The sequence below is a fragment of the Chelon labrosus genome, assembly GCF_963514085.1.
Source record: "Chelon labrosus genome assembly, chromosome: 5".
In the NCBI taxonomy this organism is placed as follows: Eukaryota; Metazoa; Chordata; class Actinopteri; order Mugiliformes; family Mugilidae; genus Chelon; species Chelon labrosus.
The window spans coordinates 19,667,036-19,689,883 of record NC_140341.1 but is presented as its reverse complement, the minus strand read 5'-3'; the positions used below and the strand labels follow the sequence as shown (position 1 = coordinate 19,689,883).

Below are 22,848 nucleotides of genomic sequence, written 5' to 3'. Positions count from 1 at the left end.
AACATTCCTTCAAAATAAAGCTAGATTTTAGGCCAGAATCAATCATGACTCAACTACTTTTTTGTCTTAAACAACAATGTGCAAGAAAACTTGTGCTCTCTCGCTCATACATAATAATGACAAAACTAAATCACAAAAATATACATAAAAACGACAACGTGCTGACGGAAAATTTCTCAAGTTTTGAGTGTGCAATGCACACGGTGCAATGCAGAACAGAAGTGCAGACGCCCTACGCAGCTGGAAAAAGTGAAAATAGTCAAAACGTTGTGATTTACTGCATGCATGGTGTTCCAGGTCTGCTGACAGCTCAGAAAACTAAAACATTCAGTAATAAATTCTTGGTGCAGATTTTTTATATATTTATTTTTTTGTCAGCTATTTCTGTTGTTTTGGTATTTGGCTTGACACCTTCAGTATCTTTCATACTCATGGCCAAAATAGTGCACGCACTGTATTTGCATGTAATGTCCAAATTACCCTATTAGTTAGTATTTGCTGAAATCACAGTGTAAACACCAGGTGTGAGCTCATGCAAGGCCAAGAGTGGAGTGGCTCTGCAGTGATTTTTTTTATTGCATTTCCCAGGGAGAGGAACGTGATGTCATCAACATGTGTCTCATCTACAGTTAAGACCCCATTTCCTGGTCTGACAGCTGACTCTGGGATAAGGAGTTTCTGTTCTCATAATATACACAAGGAACTGTTTCCTTCCTCGCTCTCGCCCTCCCACAAGGTGTTTACTTTTCTCACTCTGACTCCACACACACTCACTTTCTATACGTACTGTACTTCTGAACAAACTCGGCTCGAGCTGCTGACAACTCAGGGAGTAAACACTGTCAGTCCTCTTCCATTTTTTATTTATAAAATGAAGCTGTTAAAAATATAGCAAGCTTTCATCACTGGCTAGTGAGGCGTAGAATATAACAATATTTCTCCCAAATAATTTAACAACACAATGAACAATGGAAACATTAAAGATGGAAAGAAACATGTGGTTATAAACTGCTAGTTTTGTGAACAAGCTAATGGTAGGCTCTTGAAAGAAACACATTTATACAATTTTCAATATCAACATATTCATGAAGGTCAGTCCTTCAACTGGCAATTGGTGGGGGATACAGTCAGGGTCTTGTTTTGTATCCCACAAAAAAGTCACAAGATGATCTTCATAATGCTGAAATCCTCCATCATCGTGTCTGTCGAGGATCAGTTTAACATGTCGGCAGTACAACACATATACCGCTGCCAGTTGAAGTCACGGCTTGCTACATATGCACCGCAACGACAAATCCAACCTTTGGTAATACGCAGTTAGTGTATAAAAATACAACAGTAGCTAAGGTAAATGTCAAGATGACATTTTATATCTATTTTTGTCCCAATTTGAAACATTTGAAAAGGTGACATTTTCTGAAAATACAATCAGATCAAACATGATCAAACAGATCAACATATGTGACATCAAACTGAGTATGTATATGACTGCAGATAGAAAAGCAGCCTCATGATGGGACGCTTTCTGGTGTCTGTATTATTCAGTGACTCAACGACATACAGTATTGCGTATTACACTGTAGTTCAGTGTTGGTGTACAGATGTTTAGTAAATTAATAAAGAAAAGCACCATTTGGTTTGTAATATATTATTGTTTTGTATTGTTGAGAATGGCAATTATAGAGTCTCAAACGGTGCACGAAAAGAGAATAATCTTTAAATCCTTCACATGAGTGACAGAGAGACAGTTTTATGCAAAATACTCAATAAGTCATTTTTACTATTACTATTTGAAATGGGTTTTAGGCCCAAGGCACAAATAGTGTGCGCACTGCCACCACCAGACATTTTGTTTATGCAGATTAAAAATTCCCAACACTGTATCTGCAGAGAATCTCTCAACTTCTGAAAAAAAACAGTATACAACATACAACAACATAATTATACGATGAAATTACATATACTGTATATTAGTAGCGTCCTTTCTGAGATTCTGCAGTATCTCCTGCTCAGAGCTTTGCAGTTCCTTTGGGCATGAGGGACACATAGTGTGAACAGAACAAGAGGTTATTCACCAGTACAAAAGACCAATGAAGTCTTGGTGTCTCTATTGCTTGCGTGTGTTTGCTTCTTCCCGTTATATAACATGCAGGTATGTTGCCTTGGTGTCCACTCCTATTACATTTTTGGCCGTGCATCTGTAAAATCCTGTGTCCCTACTTGTCGGATTCTGTATCACCAAGGAACCCTGAGGGCTAAGGTAGCGGTTTCCATAAATACGGGGCTGACCCATTACCCTCAGCTGTGTCAGGTCTGGTGTTTCCCAGGTAACTGTCGCACGGGGTGTCGCTATGGTCAGGCAGGGCAGCTCCACAGCAACTCCAGGACGTGTATAGGTCACAGGGGATGGCCCTGTTGTGATGCGAGGAGGGTAGGCAATGACAATGACAGGAACTGTGACCACTGAAACGGAGGAGGAGTCATAACTGGAGGATCTGCAGGTGTAGGTGCCCCGCTCGTACACGGAGGCCTGTTGAACTGTTAGTGTTCCATCTTCTTGGACAAAGTAGCGACCTGATTCGCTACTCTCACCCTTGGACACCACCTTGCCACTGGGCATGGTCCATGAGAGAGAGCCCTGGGTGTATCCAGGGGTTTGAGGAGCAGGGCAAGACAGGCGAAGGGTCTCTCCGTTAATAATGCTCATCAGGGGGGCTGTTCTGGTGCTCACTACTGGCTGTGAGGGTGGAGGGCTGACTGGGCGAGGTGAAGCAGGCAAACTCAGACCCCTTTGCAGAGGCTTTTGAGTAACTGGGACTCTTGAATGAAGCAGTAGAGGTGACCCTTGCCTTGAGCTTAGAGATTGAGCTGAATCTAATGCATGTGGCACCGCAGCAATTTTCTGTGCAGGTCTTTCCACTGCTGGACCCCTGTCTGGAGATCTGGCCTCCTCCTGTGGCTCTGAGACCTCCAGCTCCACTCGTACCGTCATCTCTTCTCTGTCGCTTTTCACTACGCAAATCAGGGTCCCGGCATCACTCGCCCGCACGGCACGCAGCTCCAAGGAGCCGTTTCGGTGCACAGTGAGTCTGCTGCCATAGTAAGGAGCAGGCAACATGCCGTTACCAGGCAAAAGCCAGGCCAGACGTGGGGGAGGGGAACCGTGGGAGGGGCATGGCAACAGAACAGTTTGGCCTTTCACTGCCTGCTGCTTCACCGTTGTTACTACACTCACAACTGTTTTGGTAAAGTTTTTAGCTCCTGTAGTACTACTTGAACCACCGTTATTTCTTCTGCTGTCATCTGCCCCACCTAGATTACTGCTACTCCTAAAACCATTTCCTCTGAGTATGCTTGTAGTGGCTCCATTATTAGATACACTGCTGCTAAAGCTTCCAACATTTCTAGTAATACTACTTAACCCGCCGTGGACTCTGTTGATCTTAGTGTCATTACTAGCCCTTCCTACACTGACTTCATTATTGTTATTAGTCCCAGGATTCCTTTCAACACCGTTTATTCTAACTGTGCTGTGACTGTTGCCCACACTATTACTGCTACTCAAAATGCCAGGTCCGTTTCTATTTACTACAGTATTATCTGCTTTGATGCCTACATGTCTTGCCCCACTCACCCCAACACTGATTACACTGCTACCTAGTTGTGTTGTAATTCCACTGACAGGCTTGTTAAATCCATTTTGACTATCACTCCTAAGGGCAGGATTAGAGCCACTGGCTGCTAAGTTAACACCAGTGTTTGGTACAATGTTCCTTGTCCTGCCATTATTATCACTATAGCTATTACTGCTGCCATTATTGCTGCCAAGCTTGTTTGTGATTCCACTGGTAAATCCATATTGGATTATTCCTCCATTATTGATGTTATCCCTTGATCTAGTGCCATGATTGCTGCCAGGCCCGTTGTTAATACTCCAGCCTCTGCCTCCCACCTGGCCACTGAATCCACTGGTAGGGGCCTCCACCTCCAGGCCAACCACTTTTCTCCTCTCCCCTGCTGAGTTGATTGCTCGGCACGTATAGTTTCCTGCGTCAATCTTCTGAGCCAAGCGTACCTCCAGAGTACCATGTGAAACCACCACAACTCGCTGAGAATAATAGCCAGATCTCAGGCTTTGTGGGATGACACGGTGTGCCGGGGAAAACCACGTCACTGTAGGGACAGGATCTCCTGTGGCCAGACAGGGAATTGTGGCGGTCGATCCCTGACGCACTTTTATCACGTGATAACTTCTGTCGTCAGTGAAGGTTGGTGCAGATGTCTTCATAACCTTCACTTTGACCTTAAATTAACGAATAAATAGTGGAAATAATTACGTTATTTTGGTTTTAAATATTCATATTTCTAAGGCAAAAAGAAATCTTACCTTCATGGTGTCTTGACCTCCTTGATTCTCGGCATAACACGTATACTCCCCTTCTTCTCCCATTCCCACTGCTGGAACTAATAATGTCCCATTGTCAAACACAGTCAGTCGTCGTGCTCGGCTAGTTCTGTCTTCCCCGTACAACACACTGTTCACCATGGTTCCATCTGGTAGGCTCCACCGGACATCTGGGTCAGGCAGTCCTGATGCCTGGCAGTCCACCTGCAGAAGATCAGTGTTCCAGAGATCATTAATACAGTAAGTTATGGGGAACGGTTAATAAATACTAACTTATTATATTTTATGAGTGATACATAATGAACTTATATTAAGGCTTTTTATGACTACATTGTGGCCCTTTAAAGGGAAGATTCACACTAAAAAATTAAAAATGAAGGGCAACACATTCTCACAATTACTCAGTGTCTTATTGCACTTCACCCTACTTGACATCAGTTTTATTGAGTCTTTAAATATTGATGTGTGCAGTAATATCCCCTAAAGGCCTCTGTTGATGTTTCATGACTGCCTAGATTTTTGTTTCTTTTGAAGTCAAAAAATGAATATAACCCCCACTTGGAGATCACGTCCCCTTCAGAAAATAAAGCATCAAAACTCAAAAGTGGAGGTGTGGACGACAGGCTGTTTGGGTGGAAATTAGGAAAAATAACACCAACCGGTCTTTGTCGGACTTGTCAGAGAGGTGCAAGTCGACTTTTTTCAGCTTACCTTGAGTGGTTTGCCAAATGACACCATCTGATTGAGTGGTTGTTTTGGCTCAATCTTGGCAGGCTCGGTGGCCACGGAGACACGCAGGAGACGATAATCATCTGCGACCTTGTTCCGTGCAATACATAGATAGTCTCCAGCATCCTTCTCTGTTACTGCCTGGACTGACAGGGTCCCATTAGGCTGTACCTTCAGACGTCGGTCAAAACTTTAATTCGAAGGAAAGATGTGCAGAAATGACAAAAACACATTTGAATTAGATACATTCACAGCAGAATTACCATAATGTGCAGTGATACTACAAACAAAACCCCCAAGTACCTGAAGTGCACGTCTACTAGCTTCCTGCTGGGGGTCCTCCAGATAATGATGGGGGCTGGGTTGCCAGTTACAGAGCAGTGGAGGTGCAAAATCCCACCATAGTGGACAGAAGAGATGGAGGGTGATGTAGAAACAATACGGGCTTTAGTGAAAGGGGAGACAGGCAAGGGATGCAAAACAGCAGAGGGTCTTCTGTCAGTGGGGGATGACGACGTAACCCTTGTGTTGTTTGTAGTGGGTGACACTTTGGTGTTATTTGTTGGCACAGTGGACAGTGGCGAAAAAGAAGAAGGATTTGTTTTACTGCTGTTGGTAAGGTGTGTGGGGGAGGCAGAGACCGTTCTATTGATTTTAGGAGATGAGTTAGAGGAGTGAGGAGAGCTTGGTGTGAGCTGGAAAGTCCTGGATCTGTCAGAGTGAGGTGGAGGGGAGGATTTGGTGGAGCTGAGTGGATCTGATGGGTGGCTCGGGGTGATCAAAGTTTTGTCTTTAATGAGAGAATATGAAGGAGATGGTTTTTCTGTAGCAACTATTCTTGCCCCTTGGTTTGTTGCTTCTCCCTGTTTTCTTACTTCTTCTGCTCCCCCTTTAATTTCTACCCTCACTGTTCTCTTATCGGCCCCCACAACATTGCTTGCTGTGCACTCATAGCTCCCTGAGTCCTTTGGCCCAGCTCTCCGAATATGCAGTGTGCCATTAGGCAAGACAAAGAGGTTGCCGTGGAGAAACTGGGATGGGCGAACTAGTGTCCCATCTGGGATTCGCCAGCGCAGGGTTGGTGGTGGCGCACCTCGGGCAGAGCAGTGGGCATAAACAGGCATCCCCGGAGACAAGAGCAGGTGTGCTTCTCTGGGTTGCTGTATCACCGGGGGCAATGAGGACATGTGCACGCGCACAGAGGCACTGGCAGCACCTGCTGAGTTTGAGGCCACACAGCGATACACTCCCCGGTCACTTGGTAAAGTTACTGGGATATGAAGGGTTCCATTCGTGTCCATGCTGAATCGACTGCTGGAGGGGCCGGTGGAGGTCACGACAGAACGATCGGGCAGAACCCAAGAGAGCAGTGGGGTGGGAACACCTTCTGCCTGGCACTCCAAGTGCACTCCTCCACCCTGATGAATGGTGGTTTCTCTGTAACTAGCAATCTGCATACGAGGGGGACGGGTCCAGATATCCAGGGTAGTTAGCAACCTGTCATGAAGAAGCAGAGTGAGCACATAATCGTTAGCACTTTAACAAATTTTCACATAAGAATGCATTTTGTATAGACAGATTATCATATGCCTTGAGGCAGGTTTGTAGCTGTGTTTGCAAGGAGAACAAATATACAACACATTATGCATATTACACAATGATTGTAGCTTTCTGTACAGGCCTGCAGTATTAATACTGAAATGATTTTGTCCAGTTTTCATTGTGACTGAATTGTATACCAAATACTGCATTAACATTCATAACTGATATCAGTAGCCTCACCTGTCGCGACCCAGGGAGCTCTGGGCACTGCAGATGTACGTGCCCCTGTCCTGCAGCTGAACATTCTGGATAACAAGGGTGCCATTTGGCAAGACTTCAAAACGCTGAGCCCTGGAGTGGATTGACATCACTGCTCCTGAGAGACAGACAGAAAGCGAGACAGAAAAGACAGACAGGCACAGCATCAGCAAGCAGACAGAGTGGGGAAAACAGGGACAAATAGGGAAATAAAGTTACAGAGTGAGTCAGAGAGAGTGCGGAAAAGGAGGAACATGGGCACACCGAATGGCACAGTGTGAAGTAAACTCGATGATGCAGAGCACAAAATGTTCCATTACTTGCTTGCAATGTCTTCCCCACATGGCAGGCTAGAGAACCACCTATTGTGCACATGCCAGTGTGTAATGTTGGGCGTTAATGTGTTTTTTTAATCGCAGTAAAATGTCATATTCAGGCATGCACACTGAAGCTGAGATTCATTTCCTTTCAGTGGAAACACAAACCTTTATTTACTCTGACCACCACCTGGCCTTCAAACAACAGATACAGGTATATATATATAATAGACTTATGAATGATAAATAAGTGTTTCTGTATTTTTCAACATAATGAAAATACTGGCCTGGAGGATGTTGCTAGAAGCAGGTTTAAATTAAATGCTAGATGTGTTCTTACATCAGTCTAGAGCCAGATAAGTGGATTTTTTTTTTTTTTTAACATATATTCAGTTTGAAGATAAAACCCTTCCCTGATTTACACATTGAGACAAATAGTTTTTGTTATAGTACGAGCATATGTGTGCTGCAATAAATGTCTGCTTCACTCTGTGTACCTGTGGCGATCTTTGTCCATGTGATAGAGGGCTTAGGCTCTCCTTGAGCCTCACAAGCCAGCCTGGCAGTACTCTCTGCTGGGAAAGACACTGTCCTGATGTGTGGGTCTGCAATCCTTGGCCTGGATCTCACAATTGGAGCCTATAGAAAACATTTTTAAAACACATTATACAGGCAAATAAAGCTACAGAGAGGTGGAAAATAAATCATTATGAAAAGCAAAAAACAGACACACGATGGCCTTAATATGTTAGGTACTCTATAAAATATTTAATGTAAAAATAAACTTTAAATTACTTGTATTTATTAAATAGTAAAAACCTTTTGTATTGTGGAATGAAGACAAAAATAAGATTCCGAATTCAATATAGCTTTCCTGTGATCCTAGATTAAAAATGAGTCATTGTTGGTGGGCCCAGAGGTCTGGTCTACTTGGCTTGCCAACACTGCTCTGAAATGTAATTAACAATTGATTATTTCCAATCCCCTGGGATTAAGCTCGAAAACACAAAATGTTGTTGACTACGGAACACATGTTTTTCATCCCTTTTTTATATCTCTGACAGAGCTCTTGAAATTGGGAGAATTGTCATAAACAGCCCTCAGTTTTAATAGCAAGTCATGTGGATAAAGAGTAGAGTGATTTCTGATCTATTGTGCTTTTTCTGCTAAGCTTTTGCCTTCAGGGTTTACACAGTTGGGTGCAGTGTGTGTGCTGTTATTTTCTGGGTCAGCACTCTTAGACTTCGAAAAGAAATGTTAAATTAACTTCCAGATATACACGCTGCAAACTGTATCAAAAAGTGCACTTAAAAAAATAATTACTAAACAAATAAAATGCTAAAAGTGAGAAAATATTTGGAATCATTGACAGTAAATTAACACATCAGGAGTAATTGGTGGTCCTGGCTTGTTTCTTATTTACGTTGCAATGTATGTGTGTTTTTGTTTTAATACCCATAGTTGAGTAATACTGCACTGTACAAAATATGTAATTTAAAACCATTTGTACTCACGCCAGGAACGACAGGGAGCGAGGGGGGAGAAGACCAGTGAGACCTGCTGCTGTGTGAATCTGGAATGGAATTAGCTGCAGGGTTCTTCCAGTCAGTAGGGGGTCGACTCTGATTTGGAGCACCAGGAACGAGCCTCCATCTGGGGTCAACTCGGCCAGTGCTTGGCCTCTCTCTGGTTGATGCTTTGGTAGTTGTTGATGCCATTGTTGTGGTAGTAATTGAAAGTGTACTTGGTGTAGCTGCCCTCGTGGTAGTTGGAGGATTTTTGGCAGAAATAGTGGTTGTAGTACTACTGGTTGCAGTAGTCGTCGTAGTAGACGTAGATGTAGAGATAGACGTAGGTGTATATGTGGATGTAGAGGTTGAAATAGAAGTAGTCGTAGGAGCTGAAGTAGAAGTAGACTTAATTGTAGAAGTTGAAGGGAGGTCAGGAGTTCTGGGGATGTCATAGACTGTAGTACTACTAGCAGTACTGATAATATGAGTAGTCGGGCTAACTGTAGTGGTAGAGGTTGTAGGAGTAGTAGAGGGAGTAGTAGATGTAGGAATAGGGGTTGTTGTAGTGGGAGTAGTAGATGTAGGAATAGGGGTTGTGGTAGTAGGAGTAGTAGATGTAGGAATAGGGGTTGTGGTAGTAGGAGTAGTAGATGTAGGAATAGGGTTTGTGGTAGTGGGAATAGTAGAGGTAGGAACAGTTGTCGTATGCCTGGTAGTGCTAGATGTTGGAATAATAGTAGCTTTGGCAGACATGGTGGGACTTGTAGTCATAGGAGTAATTGTAGTAGTTGTGGGAAGTGGGCGTTTAGTAGTCATGGTAGTAGTAGATGTACCCTCAGTGCTGTCAGCATAACTAGTCGAATAAGCTCCTCTGAGAGCTGTTGATGAAGTAGTTGTGATTTCTGCAGTAGTAGTTATAGATGCACTGGGGACTGAGGAAATCATAGAGGAGCGAGTAGTTGAAGGGTGGGTCTCTTCAGTGTGTTTCATTGGGGGTCTGTCATCATGTTTGTCTGAGACTGTTTGTGACGGTGTCTGTGTGCGATGTGCAGGTGTGCTGGCGTGTGTGTGAGCCACACGTGTTTCTGCAATCGCAGTAACAGAGCGAGTGGGTGCTGGTCCGTTGAAAAGAGTCGACTCTTCAGTGTCTGGTGTCTTGTCTGAGTGAGTCATCGTGTCTGTGTATGCCTTTGCGCGGGAGGGGGAGGGAGTCACTGAGTGTGAGAGTGATTTTGAAGTGGAGTTGCCAAGAGTGTTAGAAAGAGGTGGAAACACAGGATCCAGAGACATACCATTTGGAGTGGTCTTTATCTGGCCCCTTGGTGTCAACAGAATAGGATGAGATGTGGTTGATGACACCAGCAACAACATATTTATTTGATCTATGGTAGTGTCAGGTGTCACCGCGTGTGACCTTGTGTTCGTGGGGTTAGGAAGAGGTGGGGATGGGTTCAGAGGTCGACCCCGGGGCCTGTTGATGATTCGTCTCCTCTGTCCGATCCTTCTGCGTGAGTTCCAAGGACTTTGAGGTCTTGAGTTTGGAACCAAATTAGGGAAGAGACCCTGTCGAGGACTCTGAGGCGTGGTTCTGGATGGGTTGGGGTTTGTTCCTTGTTCCTCTCCTCCAACTGGTTCTGGGACTATTTCATTTGTTCCTGACGTTGGATTAGATGTGGTTGGTTCTGTCTGTGTCACTGGGTTTGCTGGTGTCTCTGTTTGCAGACCTGTTTTTTCTGTCTGTATATGCTCTGCCTCATTCTCTATGTCTGTCTGTTTTTCTGTTGACCTTTCTGTATCTTTCTCTATCTCTGTGTGTATGTCTGTGTCTGCTTTTGTCCTTCTCTCTGCAAGAGCTGGTTGAATAGGCTGCAGCTCTTCCTCTTGTAGAACAGCATCATCAACAGACGACCCTTCAGTTTCTGTTTCCATTTCTGCCCTGCCGCTTTCTCCTTCGTTGTCTCTCTCGTGTCCTCTTGTGTCTTTATCTTTGTCTCCTTGGACTGGTACAACTGTTGTGGCGGGTTGGCCGTTATCAGTGTGAGTAGTCTTTTGACGTATTTTAGCCAGGAGGTCAGCCCATTTCTGAGGGTCTAACCTTTGTTTGTTTGTGGTAACTCTATGTCTGTTCTCAAAGCGGTTCCTTCTCTGGTCCACCGATGAAACAGGTGCTCCACCTCTTCTCGGGAGGCCTTCTCTCACAGGACCACGCCTTTGTGGCTTTCCAACTGGATAGCGCCTGTTGAGGTGTGGTTGGAGATGTATTGGGCGCCTCCTATCGCCAACAACAGTTTGCTCTTCTTCTGCTTCTTCTTCTTCATCACCATTTCCTGACCCTTCATCTACCTGACGTAATAAAGGGGCTCGTATCTTGGTTGAGCGGCCAGCAGCTGACTGTGGCTTTCTATGAAATGAATTCCTAAGTGGAGGGATGTCTTTTGAATTTAATATCACCTGCATGGACAGAGAGTCACTACCATAGGGGTTAACTGCAATGCAGCGGTAATGACCAGCGTCTCTCAGAGAAGGCTTAGGCAGAGACAGACTACCGTTTGATTCTACTGTAAGTCCACCTGATACAGCCAGTCCTCGACGTATTACATTTCCATCTGGCAAAATCCAACTCATATAAGGTTCTGGTGAACCAGATACCCCGCATGTCAGACTGACTGGTTCCCCAACTGTTCCAGAGATAGACGATGCCACTTGCTCTCCTGAAGGTGGAACAGAGGACTCTTCCACTGTCAGTCGCAAGGGTAGAACATCTACATCCCTTCCAGCCCAGGCAACACAGTAGTAAATCCCAGCATCTGAGAGCTTTACTTTTTGAAGTAGTAAACCAGAAAGTAAGGCCCGGAGTCTACCATCGGGACTGCTGGAGTGGGACAGCTTGGATCCATCTGGGAGAATCCACTGTACTCTTTGGTTGCCGGAACTGAGAAGAGGGCAGGATAGCTCTACCTTACTGCCTGCTACTGCTGCCAGTGCTGGGGTAGTATGATTAGTTGAAATCAGCACCCAGGGGGGAGAAGCAGGCGAGGATGTTGAGAGAGGAGAGGTAGAATCGGGATGAGCAGAAACTCTTGTTGAGTATATAAGTTGAACTTTATGTGCATTCGACTGGGCTCTGTTTAGCTGAATGCTAATGGACGATTGTAGTAACCACTGTGGTCTGGCTTTGACAGAAGCTTTTACTCCAGTGTGATAATATCCATCTGTCTCTGCTGTCTGCCTATAGCGGTAAGCCAACGCCGGGGCTTTACTCAGCATGATCTCCCTCTCGAGGCGAACTGCAGTCTCACTGTAATAAGCCAGAATCCTCCAAAGTTTCTCATAGCTATGCCTCTCCACGGGGCACTCCAGGGAGAGTGACAATGCAAGGGGGAGAGGAGAGGAGGAGGACAAGGAGAGATCTGGAGGAGGAGCAATATCCTGAGAGTCAGATGTAATGTTGCAACTCAGCTCAACACTGTTCCCTTGCTGGTCAGATAGAGCTAGAGAGACACTGCCTAAAGGCTCTCTGAAGGTCTCTCTTGATTGGATTTCAGTGAGTTCTGTTTCCAAAGGTGTCTCTTTTCCTGGTGAGTTGATGACGGGTGAAGTGCACACCAGGGCGGTCTGCTCAAGCAAGCCCTGCCCTTGAAACGACTTGGGCGAGGCACAGACTGGGCACTGAGGGCCACCGGGACATTTCATTAACCCTGATTGAAAGAGAGAGACAGAGAAAATTATGTCATAAAAAACAGTCTTACCAACTTCGGCATGTCAACTACGTACAACTATACAAATGCATTACTCCACATTTCAGCTGTGTGCACTTATTAGAGTCATTTATTAGTCATGCCAGATCATTTTAAGGTTTCATTACACTTTGTATCGCTTACTAATTAGGCATGGTTACTTCATCCACTCATAAATCAAAAATATGCATCACTTCATTATCACACAGCAACAATTAGCCTATATTTCGGCTGCCACACATCAGTGCTGTCATCACGGATTAGTCACGGCAGGTTAATTCTGGCATATCAATGAGACACATTTCACGGTCTTGCCTTCTTTCACATCTCAATATGAACCACAAGACAGACTGGAAGAGATACAGAAAAGGGCTTTGAAGAATGCGTAATAAAAAGCAGACTGAGAGTTGTGGTCAATGTGTCAAGAAAACAAAACCGGATATATATCCCATCTCTCAGCATCTGGATGGATTTGATATATGATGCAATTTTTAGTCTTACAAACTAATTATTAGCAAATCACTCTCCTGTTACTCAGTCGATTCCCCATTTCCCTTCACATCTCAAATTGAATCAAACTGGCTCAACTGCACAATAACAACTGACAACCATAAAACACGTGTGCAAGTGGAGACAAAACAATAGGAGAAAACAAAAGAATTTTTTCAGATATGAAAGTCACCTGGATGAGCCAGAGTCCAGCTGAGAAACCAGTTCATCCTACAGTCGCAGCTCCACGGGTTACCCTGCAGCACAAGAGTCTCCAGCAGAGGCGCTGTTGCCAAAGTGTCTTTGGGCAGAGTGGCTAGGCTGTTGTTGGAGAGGTCGAGGTGTCTAAACGGGGGGGAAGACAGAGCCAAGAAAAGATTTATATGAAGGGGGATACAGAGAACACAGAGGTTGAATCAAAGTCACTGGTGAAAAAGTGAGAGATGACAGGTTGGAGGTAAGAAAATCATCCATCATTTTTACAGGTTTCATCATCACCTTCCTGTTCAGACCCAGGTTATATATATTTAGACTGTGCTGCAGTTATATTAATGGATAAGGGTGAAGAGCTGTTTGTGCTTTAGAAATAGATGTCTATTTGTCTAGATAACAATAATGAGCAGTGGAAATGAGTCAATCAAGTGTCACATTATGACCAGATCTGTGTGGTAATGTCATCAGTTTAACAGTGTTTTGCTATTGCTTGTCAGCGATTAATAATACTTTTGTTTTTCTTCATGACCGCACAGAGCGGTTTAATTAAGGTGGACTGGCCCATGTTCTGATCAGAAGCTACAATTGTTTTCACTTCTCTGTTGTCCTTGCTGTCAGAACTACAAACAGGACCAGATCTGTGTGCTTTGTAAAAGCTCACCTGAGTGTAGAAAAGTAATATGTATTCAGGAGGGACAGAGTGCAAAGGGTGTGAGGGTGCAGCTGATGCAGTCTGTTCCCTTGCAGACGTAGCAGCCTGAGGCTAGGCAGCTGGAGCAGGGCCCGGGGGTGGATGTGCTGGAGGAGGTTGTGATCCAAGTACAGGCGCAGCAGTGAGGTCAGGCCAGAGAAGGTCAGAGATGAAGAGATCTCTCTCAGCTTGTTATAGCTTAGCTTTAGTATCTGTGGGGGTGGAGGAAATGAAGTGAGCAGAAGAAATGAGGGATTAGAAGAACAGGAATCAAGGCTGATTAAAAACCAAGTCTCTGCTACGATCGTAAGTCTGTCACTGGACACCACATGCTTGTAAAATGAATTTATAAGTAATAGTGTGCAGAGGGTTGGAATGAGGACGAAGAGTTGTGTAGAAAAGTCCCTGTAAGCAAAAATGACTGAATGTGCCCTGTGTAAAACTTTAAAATACGAGGAAATATTTCTAGCAGCTCACCATCTCGCATTTAAAAATTTAAAAAATAGCCCACAGCATATAAGCAGATGATATATTCATGTTGTGAGCTGGGCCAAAGAAGGGAAAACTAAAAGGATATTCGAACACCGAGGGCCTACAGCTCTCCAGATATGAAATTTAGCCTTTTATCCCCAACAGAAGACTCTAAGGAATCTATTGCGATTCTAGTCATGTGTGAATAACCCCCCAAAAATTTAAGAAGGCACACCATGAAAATCAGGTTGTGGAATTTTGTTTCTGTGAGGCTTATGATAAATCTGCCCTCCAGAGAGGCTACTAAGCTGGAAGAGTTCCAGCTGCTGACAGATCTAGCACGTGAACATGTCAGCACATGGAAATATGGATCCTATTATCACAGAGTGGCAAATATATCAGCATCTGGCTGGGAGATGAAGGGAACAATTGCTTGTTGAGTAATATGACTTCCCCACGGACTGCTAACTCTGCCCTTAGGTTGCTGCTGAAATGTCCAGTGTGTTTCCTGTCACTGAACGGGGGAAAGAATGACGGCACTTAAATTATGCATTATCTGCACAGAAATGAGGACAGCGTGTCTTAAATGTAAACAGAAACATGTTGACTGTCATTTCATTTGCATATGAGATCAAAGCTTTGTTTTATAAATCAATTTATTAGCAGCATAATTACGAGGTTTAGGCACATTTATTACTGCTGTGTCCTTTCTAAATCCTTTCTAAAACCTTTTTGACAAATGCCATATATCTTGATAATCCCTGCATTACTCATGTTATTGAAAACTGAAATCTCTTCTGACAAGCTGTTTAAACAGATTGCTCATACTAAGAGAGACGTGCGGGCTGTAAACCAAAAGTACAGCACATGTGGAATGTTTGAGAGCTGAGCTTTCAGCAGCGAAGCATTTGAAACAGTACAGGATTCCGCGAATGGTCCTCCCTGTTTCAGGCTGAAGAGTGATGACAGCAAATTGTGCGGACTCTTTTCACATCTGTGTCCTGAACAAACCCTCCACAGAGTCAAAGGTTAAATATGTGTTGAGGCACTGATTTATTTGCCCCATTAACATATATATTGACATATGTATCTTCCAACTGAGCATTAGGTTTGGCAAAGTACATTTTAAGTCATTTTCAGTATTAAATATCAATTAGCTATCTGAGACAGGACTACTGCAGTTCTATCCAACCCTTTAGCCATCCACTGTCTCTTCAACCAGATTCTGTAACATGACTATGGAGGTGCGGAGGTGCGTGTTTGTGTATCTCGTCTCCCTGTTTACCTGTAGTGACTTCATATCTCTGAACACACCCTCCGGAAGATGATGGAGATCGTTGCTGTGAAGCATCAGAAGCTCCACCTTCTTTAGCCCAGCCAGAGACCTGTCATGCAGCCGGTTGATGCTGTTAAACCTACAGAAGCACAGAAACAGCATCTTCAGCCGGAGATGTCAACACGTCTTTAAATATTGTTTCTAGTCTAACTCTAGTTTGATGCCTGATTCCAGATTCTATGGGAGTGCAGGCAGGTAAATCAATAAACAATTAAGCGTGGAATTTGTGTGTGTGAACACGCTTACATACTTGCGTGTGTGTAAGAAGGTGTGTGTTCTCATACCCTAAGTTTATGCGGCGCGTGTGTGCAGGCAGGCCAGGAGGTACAGTGAGCAGCGAACGGAAGGTACAGTGGACTTCATTGGCCTGGTAGCAGTTACAGCTCCTGGGACAGGACTGGCCCCTGGGCACCACTATTGTAAGCACCAGGAGAGCCAGCAATGCCGCTGGCACACACACGCTCCGATACATCTTCGCTCACAAGAGGGGAAGCTACGCTGAGGTTGTTACTGCCAAAAGAGAAAGGAGAAAAGGGAAGTCCAAACGCAGAGAAGCACGAAAATGACCTGTCCCAAAATCCAGACCCCCTCCCAACACATGCACACCTTTATAACCAAGCCACCGATTAAACGCTAAGAGCTTTGCAAACAACAAATAACACCCTCTACTCTAACACACAGATCACCAGATACATACATACATACATGCACATTGCACCTGTCTCCAATATTACACTTTTACCCTGTGTTCAGGGGGTTAGTTCAACGCCAGAGATATAACTGAAAGTAAAAATGCGCAACAGGATTAAAAAAAGAAAAAAATCAAGAAAGAGTCATTCTCTCTGTCTCCCTCTCTCTCTGTCTTCTTTCACACAAATGCAGAAATGCACTTAAACCACTGAAATTCATCAGACCAACTGTAAACCCATAGCTGCGCCCGAAAGAGTATTTTTAACTTCAGGATGAAATTGAAGTAAATTACGCTGCGCACAAAGGCTCTCTCAAGATGAATAGATTATTGTAATGGATGGTCATGGTGGATAAGAGCATACCTCGAAATCCTTTGGACCGGAGGGGTAAATTACTTCCCAGAATTATTCATTGTGCCCATCATAAAGTGAATTATATCCAGTTGCGCGGTTTGCAGATTTGATACGCTACTAACCAGTTTATCCGCTCATTAGGTCCGATACTAAGAAGAAATCCCCCACCCCCCCAAAAAAAGTTGTCACCTTAGATGTCACTGAAGAGAGAGAGGAACCCCCTGAAAAGCAGTGACACTTCTGTCAACTCCACAAAGCAAAAACTTTGAAAACTGCATTTATCCACGAGGTCTTCTTGTGCGTCCCTGGGAGAGAAAAGTAACGCTTGAAGCGGCAGGCGGACTATTTGCAAAAGCGTCTGGCGCAGTGTGACTGTGCGTGTGTTTGATTGTGTGTCTGTGTGGGTGTGTGCGCTTGTGTGTGCCGGGACAGTGAATGTGTATTTGGGCTCAGGAACGGGGACTGAACTCAAGTGAACGAAGTGACGCTCAGTGAGAGGGGGCAATCCGAGGAGGGGCTTTCTGGAAACCAAGAGGCAACAAGTTACTGCGCTTCAGGCTGCTGCTCACTCTGCATGTAGGCGACGGATTATCAAACCTCCACAACTCCATCCTATATCCTCATCCTATATGTGTTGTAACATTTTAGGTATTTTTTTCTAGTGAAAGTTGCAGGAATTGAGACAAAGATGAGACTTACCAATCACTTCAGGATGCGTTCTCCTCATTTCCTTGAATGCTTTAACCTGGCATAATAAAATAGTGGGATGGTTCCAAAACAATTCAGACATTCACATTCTTCATCAAATCAGCTTAACTTGCTCAGACCATTAATAACCTCAGAATACCAGATATAATATAAAATACATGACATCTGTTTCTTCATAAGTAACTCTGGTCCTAGTTGGACAATATATTTAGATGAAGCAGCCATTGATGCCGATTTAGGCTCATGCGTTTTTGTGTTCATGTGTAAAACTCTATTGTTCTAATCCATGTCTGTTTGATGCCATTTTGACTCAGTACAATGACGAACCACCCTCTAAACCGCAGCTTCATTGTTTAGGAGATTCTCATTTGAAACGGCCAGATAGTTCACTTGAAATGTGGGTTAGGGCAACTAAATAAGGGCCTGCCCTGACTTTCGTGTGATCCCAGCTTCCCAGGCATCCCATAATGATCACACCTCCTTCTGAGAGACTTAAATGACGGCAGAACAAAAATAGACTGATGCTCCTCAGCTGTTGTCTTCTGTAAGTAACCCCACCCAGCCGCTGTGAGTCTTTTGTGTGTATGTGGCCTAGAGTCTGCAAGTGTGGGCCAAGCAGGAAGGCAAAGGCGGTGGATGTTTTCACACGAGGTTGGTTAATTTAAGAAAGGTTTTCAAGTATTTCCCCTATATGGATAAAAAAATATATACTCTTGAGTCTCTTCATACATGTTGTGACTGTTCCTGTGCAATTGAAAGTTTTATCTGCTCACCACAGGAGGCAGCAGTGCTAGAGAGCAGAAGCAGATGTGAGAATAAGGTCACCACTGAAGGGTTCTGAATTTATACATTCGACTGCCTGAATAATGGATTGTAAAATTTATCTTGAATGACTGTTTATATCCCCCAGCTTGACACACGACAAGCGAGGATCTCGTAGACATCTTGGCAGATGTAATTTGATGCTTTACAATCACCAGCAAAATCCTCTCTGATGTTTCTCAACAGATGATCCAATCTCCACCACCTTATAACCTTTGTCTCTGCAGGCAGTGTTGGTCTGTGAGTGCTTAGCAGTTCTAAAGCTGCACTGATTCCCTGTAGCTGTAATATGGCTGCAAAAAGCATTAGGCCAAATCCCAGCTCACTCCATTACAATGCTCATCACTATTATTGGAACGTGCTGCGCCATAATAAATGACTCACTGTCTGTCTGACTGGAAACAGGTACCAAATGAAGACATAATACAAAATCAATGGCTCCTCTGGGGAGGTGAATGGATGAGATGAGACAGTATGAAGGAGACAAGCAAAGAAGGTTAAAGGTGTGCTGTTAACTTACAGTGACCACCAAGAAACTAATGAATCAGTCAATCAGTAAATTAATAAGTGAATGACACAATGACCTACCGTCACTACTCACCTTCTCGCTCATCAGTTACTCACTTCAGACCATTAACTGAAAATGTATTGACATTACTTTGCCAATTACTCAAAAACAAAATGAATTGGTTGTATCCCTTCTGGTATATTTAGTCACATATATATGTCAAAGTACCTAGGTTAAGTAAATGAGAATATGGAAAGCAACATGTTGTGGTCAGTAATCAACACTCAAGTGTGTTTTTCAGGAAATGATCATCATGTTGTGGTTACTGATTCTAACAAAGTTAATTGTTATGGTTTAAATTGCTGCCAGATGTGAGGGATTTACTGACTATCATCAAATTGCTCCAGTGACAAAACACATTTGCACAACCTGCAGGATGATTCCTGCAGACTCTGACGAAGCTTGACAGAATCTGCAGTAAGAATGTGGTAAACCGTCAAAATCCAGGTGTGCAAAGCCTGTAGAGACCTACCCAAGATGACCTAAAGTTGTAATGGCTGGAGAAGGAGTTTATAAAAAGTATTGTTATACTTCTGTGAAAGAGCAGTTTCAGTATTTGATTTCTGATACATTTGCAAGGATTTCTGCAACCTTGGTTTGATTTTGTCATCATGTGTTATTATTAGTTTTCAACACTACAGTACACAAATCAGCCACAATATTTATACCACTGACAGGAGAAGTAAATAACATTGACCATCTTGTGACAATGTTCTGCTGGGAAACCTTTGGACCTAGCATTCATGTGGATGTTACTTAGACATGTACCACCCACCCACACACAGAAGGCCCATGTCCATTCTCTGATGAGTCACAACTGTTTTGGAGACACAAGAGAGACCTACACAATATTAAAAAGGTGGTCATAATGTTATGCCTGATTGATGTATGTGCTAAAGGTGATGTGGGGGTCTAAACTCTTTCTGGAGCAGTTGTACAGTCCCTGATAAGTTATCATCTGGGTCTCTGTGCTGCCAACCAGATTTTAAAAAGTGCACTGGTCATCAGCGCTTGCTGTCTTTTCCTTTCTGGGGTTCAGTGCTATCTAGGTCAGCTGCTGGTGTGCTGATTCGTGAATTCGGGAAGTAAACAACTCCGTGCTGAGATGAGACCAGCTTGCTGATACATAATTCCAAATCATGTGCATTATGTATTCTTTTTGATCTGGCTTTGATCTGTGGAATAAAAACCTCTTTGAAAGTCCTGGCTACAATTCATTGCATTCTATTAACTTGGGCTCTTCTCTCATTTGTGGTCTTTGCATTATTTAACTTTTTTTCACCCACAGTTTTGGCCCTTTTCTTTAATTACAGTAAATGTTGTGTCAGTTCTCAGTGTGCCAGTATTTCTGACAGCAATAAAAAATAATTGAGGGAAAGAGGGGAAGGTAATAGGTGCAGAGATATTTGTACAGAGGTGCTACATCATCTCTGGATACATTTAACTGTCGTGATCCCTTTTTCCTAAAAAAAAAAAAAATGTATTGCATAACTTGTTTATCTTGGAGTTTGTATGTGACACAGCTGAAAAGTAAAAACTAATAAGAGAAAATAAAAATAAACATTACAAGCATCCCCACAGAAGGCCCCCTACACTGTCAAGGTCATTTCAAAAAGTGAAAACAGGAATAGAGAGACCAGAAAGGGCCACGAGCCAAGAGCTATCCTTAGAGGACCAAGACCTTTAATTACATTCTTCATGACCTCAAGGCTCAGAGCAGGTGAGGCTGCAGAATTGTTCAGTGCTGGTTAAAAGCAGGGACAGCTTGTTTAGCAAGCACACTGGTAACACACATAAATCAATTGCTTTGAATGGTCAGTTGGCTGCTAGTGTAAAAAAAAAAAAAAAAAAAAAAAAAGTGCTACAATTTTCATTTATTGCAGAGGAGCAAAGAAGCAAAGTGTCTTGTTTATCACTTTTAAATCAAACCAGTTCAGACAACTTGTCTAGCTACATTATGTAGTGCCAGCATTAGGCTTATGTAGAATCTTCCAGCAGTGGGTAGTTTTAAAAAAAATAATATCTTGCATAATTTAAGTCTGTCTTAACACTCTCACAACTTTTTGAGATTTGGCTGACTGCTAACCTTCCTGTTGTGTGACTTTGAAGCTTCTCACAGAGCCTGAAGGCAAGCTGTGGCTTCAGGATCAGGGTGCCGTGGTCTATTATTGATTTGAGGCTCCAGCACTCTGTGGGGTCAAGGCCTTTCTGGTCAGGAGACGGCCTGGAACTTAGGGGCCAAGTGGTAAGCCATGACAGGGCTCCACTGGTCTGTTGGACAGATGGACACACAAACTTACACTTATGACTTATCAAGCATAAATAAGCACCGCAAAGCCCTCGTGTCCACGGAGCACCACATTGACTTTTGGTAGAAGAGAGGTGTCACTGATGAAGTGGAACAGAGACAAAAAGGTTTTAAGATGTAGCGGATGGAGAGATGTGAACACAAAGGAAAGGAAATAAATATGGATATGTCAAGGGGGTCAAGGAGGCAGAAAAGAAAGGAAGAGAGATCTTCCAGGCCTGGTGTAGAGAGCTGATAAAAAAAAAAAAGGTCAGAGGTGGACAAAAGAGGTGGGGGGCTGCCGTGAGGTGATCCTGGAGGCAAGTCGTCTGGTGGCCTGCAGTCCTTTACATATGCGCCCCATAACATAACAGGGCCTTTTAAATCAGCATGAAACACCCAACACACAAAGTGTCACACAGAAAATGTCAATAACAAAGGCTCAAGTGAGAAATTTCTTTTCTTTTTCCCTCCATCACAGCTCTCTCTCTTTCTCTCTCTCTCTCTCTCATCCGTCACATGGCTTTTCCTCTGAGTATCTCACGCTGCCTCAGTTTTTCTGCAAGGGCAGCTCATTAGCAGAATTACACATGATTTCATTACACTGTGTAATAGACGCAAACAACATAAATTAATTAATGCGGTGTCAACCTGCTCTAATTAGACCCATGAATTACACGTGGTAAACTTATAAAGATGATTTACTCACACGCCTTATTTGCATGTTCCTCAACACAGAGAGCAGCTGGACCAATAATGAGTTCAGTTTAAAACAGACATTTAAGTTCGGCTGCAAATTTACTGACGCGTTATATGACATACTGTATGTACACAGTTTTACTCACCTCTTGGCAGAAATGCGCAAATGCATTATATGCATATTATACTCAATTTATCTGTTATTATGAAGCTACAGCCAGTAGTCAGTTAGCTTAGCAACAAAACTGGTAGCACAAAGAAACAGCTCGCCGGGTTCTGCCGAAAAGCAGAAAGAAGTACCATAAATAAATAAATTAACTGATTAATTAATGAATCAAATTACTTTTTCCAGTCTTTGTGGCAAAGCTAAGCGAATTGTGAAAACATGCCACTGTATAAGCCTTTCAGCTGAACCCGAGAGGAACCCATATCTTCTGTGAAGTGTTTTTTCATTAGAGCTACAAAATTCCTCGGGGGCCTGTTTCTTGTGCTTCTGCTGTGGCCCTTCACAGAGAACCACAGCAGTACTTTTAGATGAAATTGGATCCCGGGTGAGACTACACATTTCCACAGTTTGATTTAAAACATCTGAAAAGACCAGAATCTAAAATATACATAAAACTGAAGTGTGTCTTTTGTATCTTTTACTCTGTAGTGATTCCATCTATGTAACTATTTAGTCAGTCAGTTGCTGTAATTGGTTCAGGTCACCATTCACATCAATAAAGTCCATTCACACTGAGGTGTGAGTAAGCCATTGTGCTAACCAACTCAAACACTTGAATCTTTTTAGAGAATTTCTCTGCTCCCTTAAGTAATTCAGCCCCCGTTTCCTATAGTACTCATAGCTGGAGGCTAAGAGCAAACTACAAGATTTTGTTCACTAATTTAGCTCAAACGTTGACATTCAAGACTTACACAACCTCTGAGAAAGAAAAAACAACTATAATGTAGAAATATCCCTTTGATTGAAACTGGAACTGACAAGGCATAATTGGACCTAAGTCTGGTTAAAATTAAAA

The 22,848-nt window shown here is 43.3% G+C and overlaps 1 protein-coding gene across 1 annotated transcript; it reads right to left on the bottom strand.

The window, feature by feature from the left end:
• Window positions 1-846: 846 nt before the first annotated feature.
• On the bottom strand, window positions 847-16,879 carry LOC311488089 (matrix-remodeling-associated protein 5-like). Its single transcript, XM_084544597.1, has 12 exons — window positions 16,752-16,879; window positions 15,984-16,209; window positions 15,649-15,778; window positions 13,863-14,104; window positions 13,182-13,333; window positions 8,766-12,460; window positions 7,749-7,890; window positions 6,917-7,052; window positions 5,438-6,631; window positions 5,117-5,324; window positions 4,388-4,609; window positions 847-4,303 (listed from the first exon to the last, which is right to left on the bottom strand). Exons 2-12 carry the CDS (start codon window positions 16,169-16,171, stop codon window positions 2,138-2,140), a joined length of 8,475 nt encoding a protein of 2,824 aa, XP_084400723.1. The 5' UTR covers window positions 16,172-16,209; window positions 16,752-16,879; the 3' UTR covers window positions 847-2,137.
• Window positions 16,880-22,848: the final 5,969 nt, after the last annotated feature.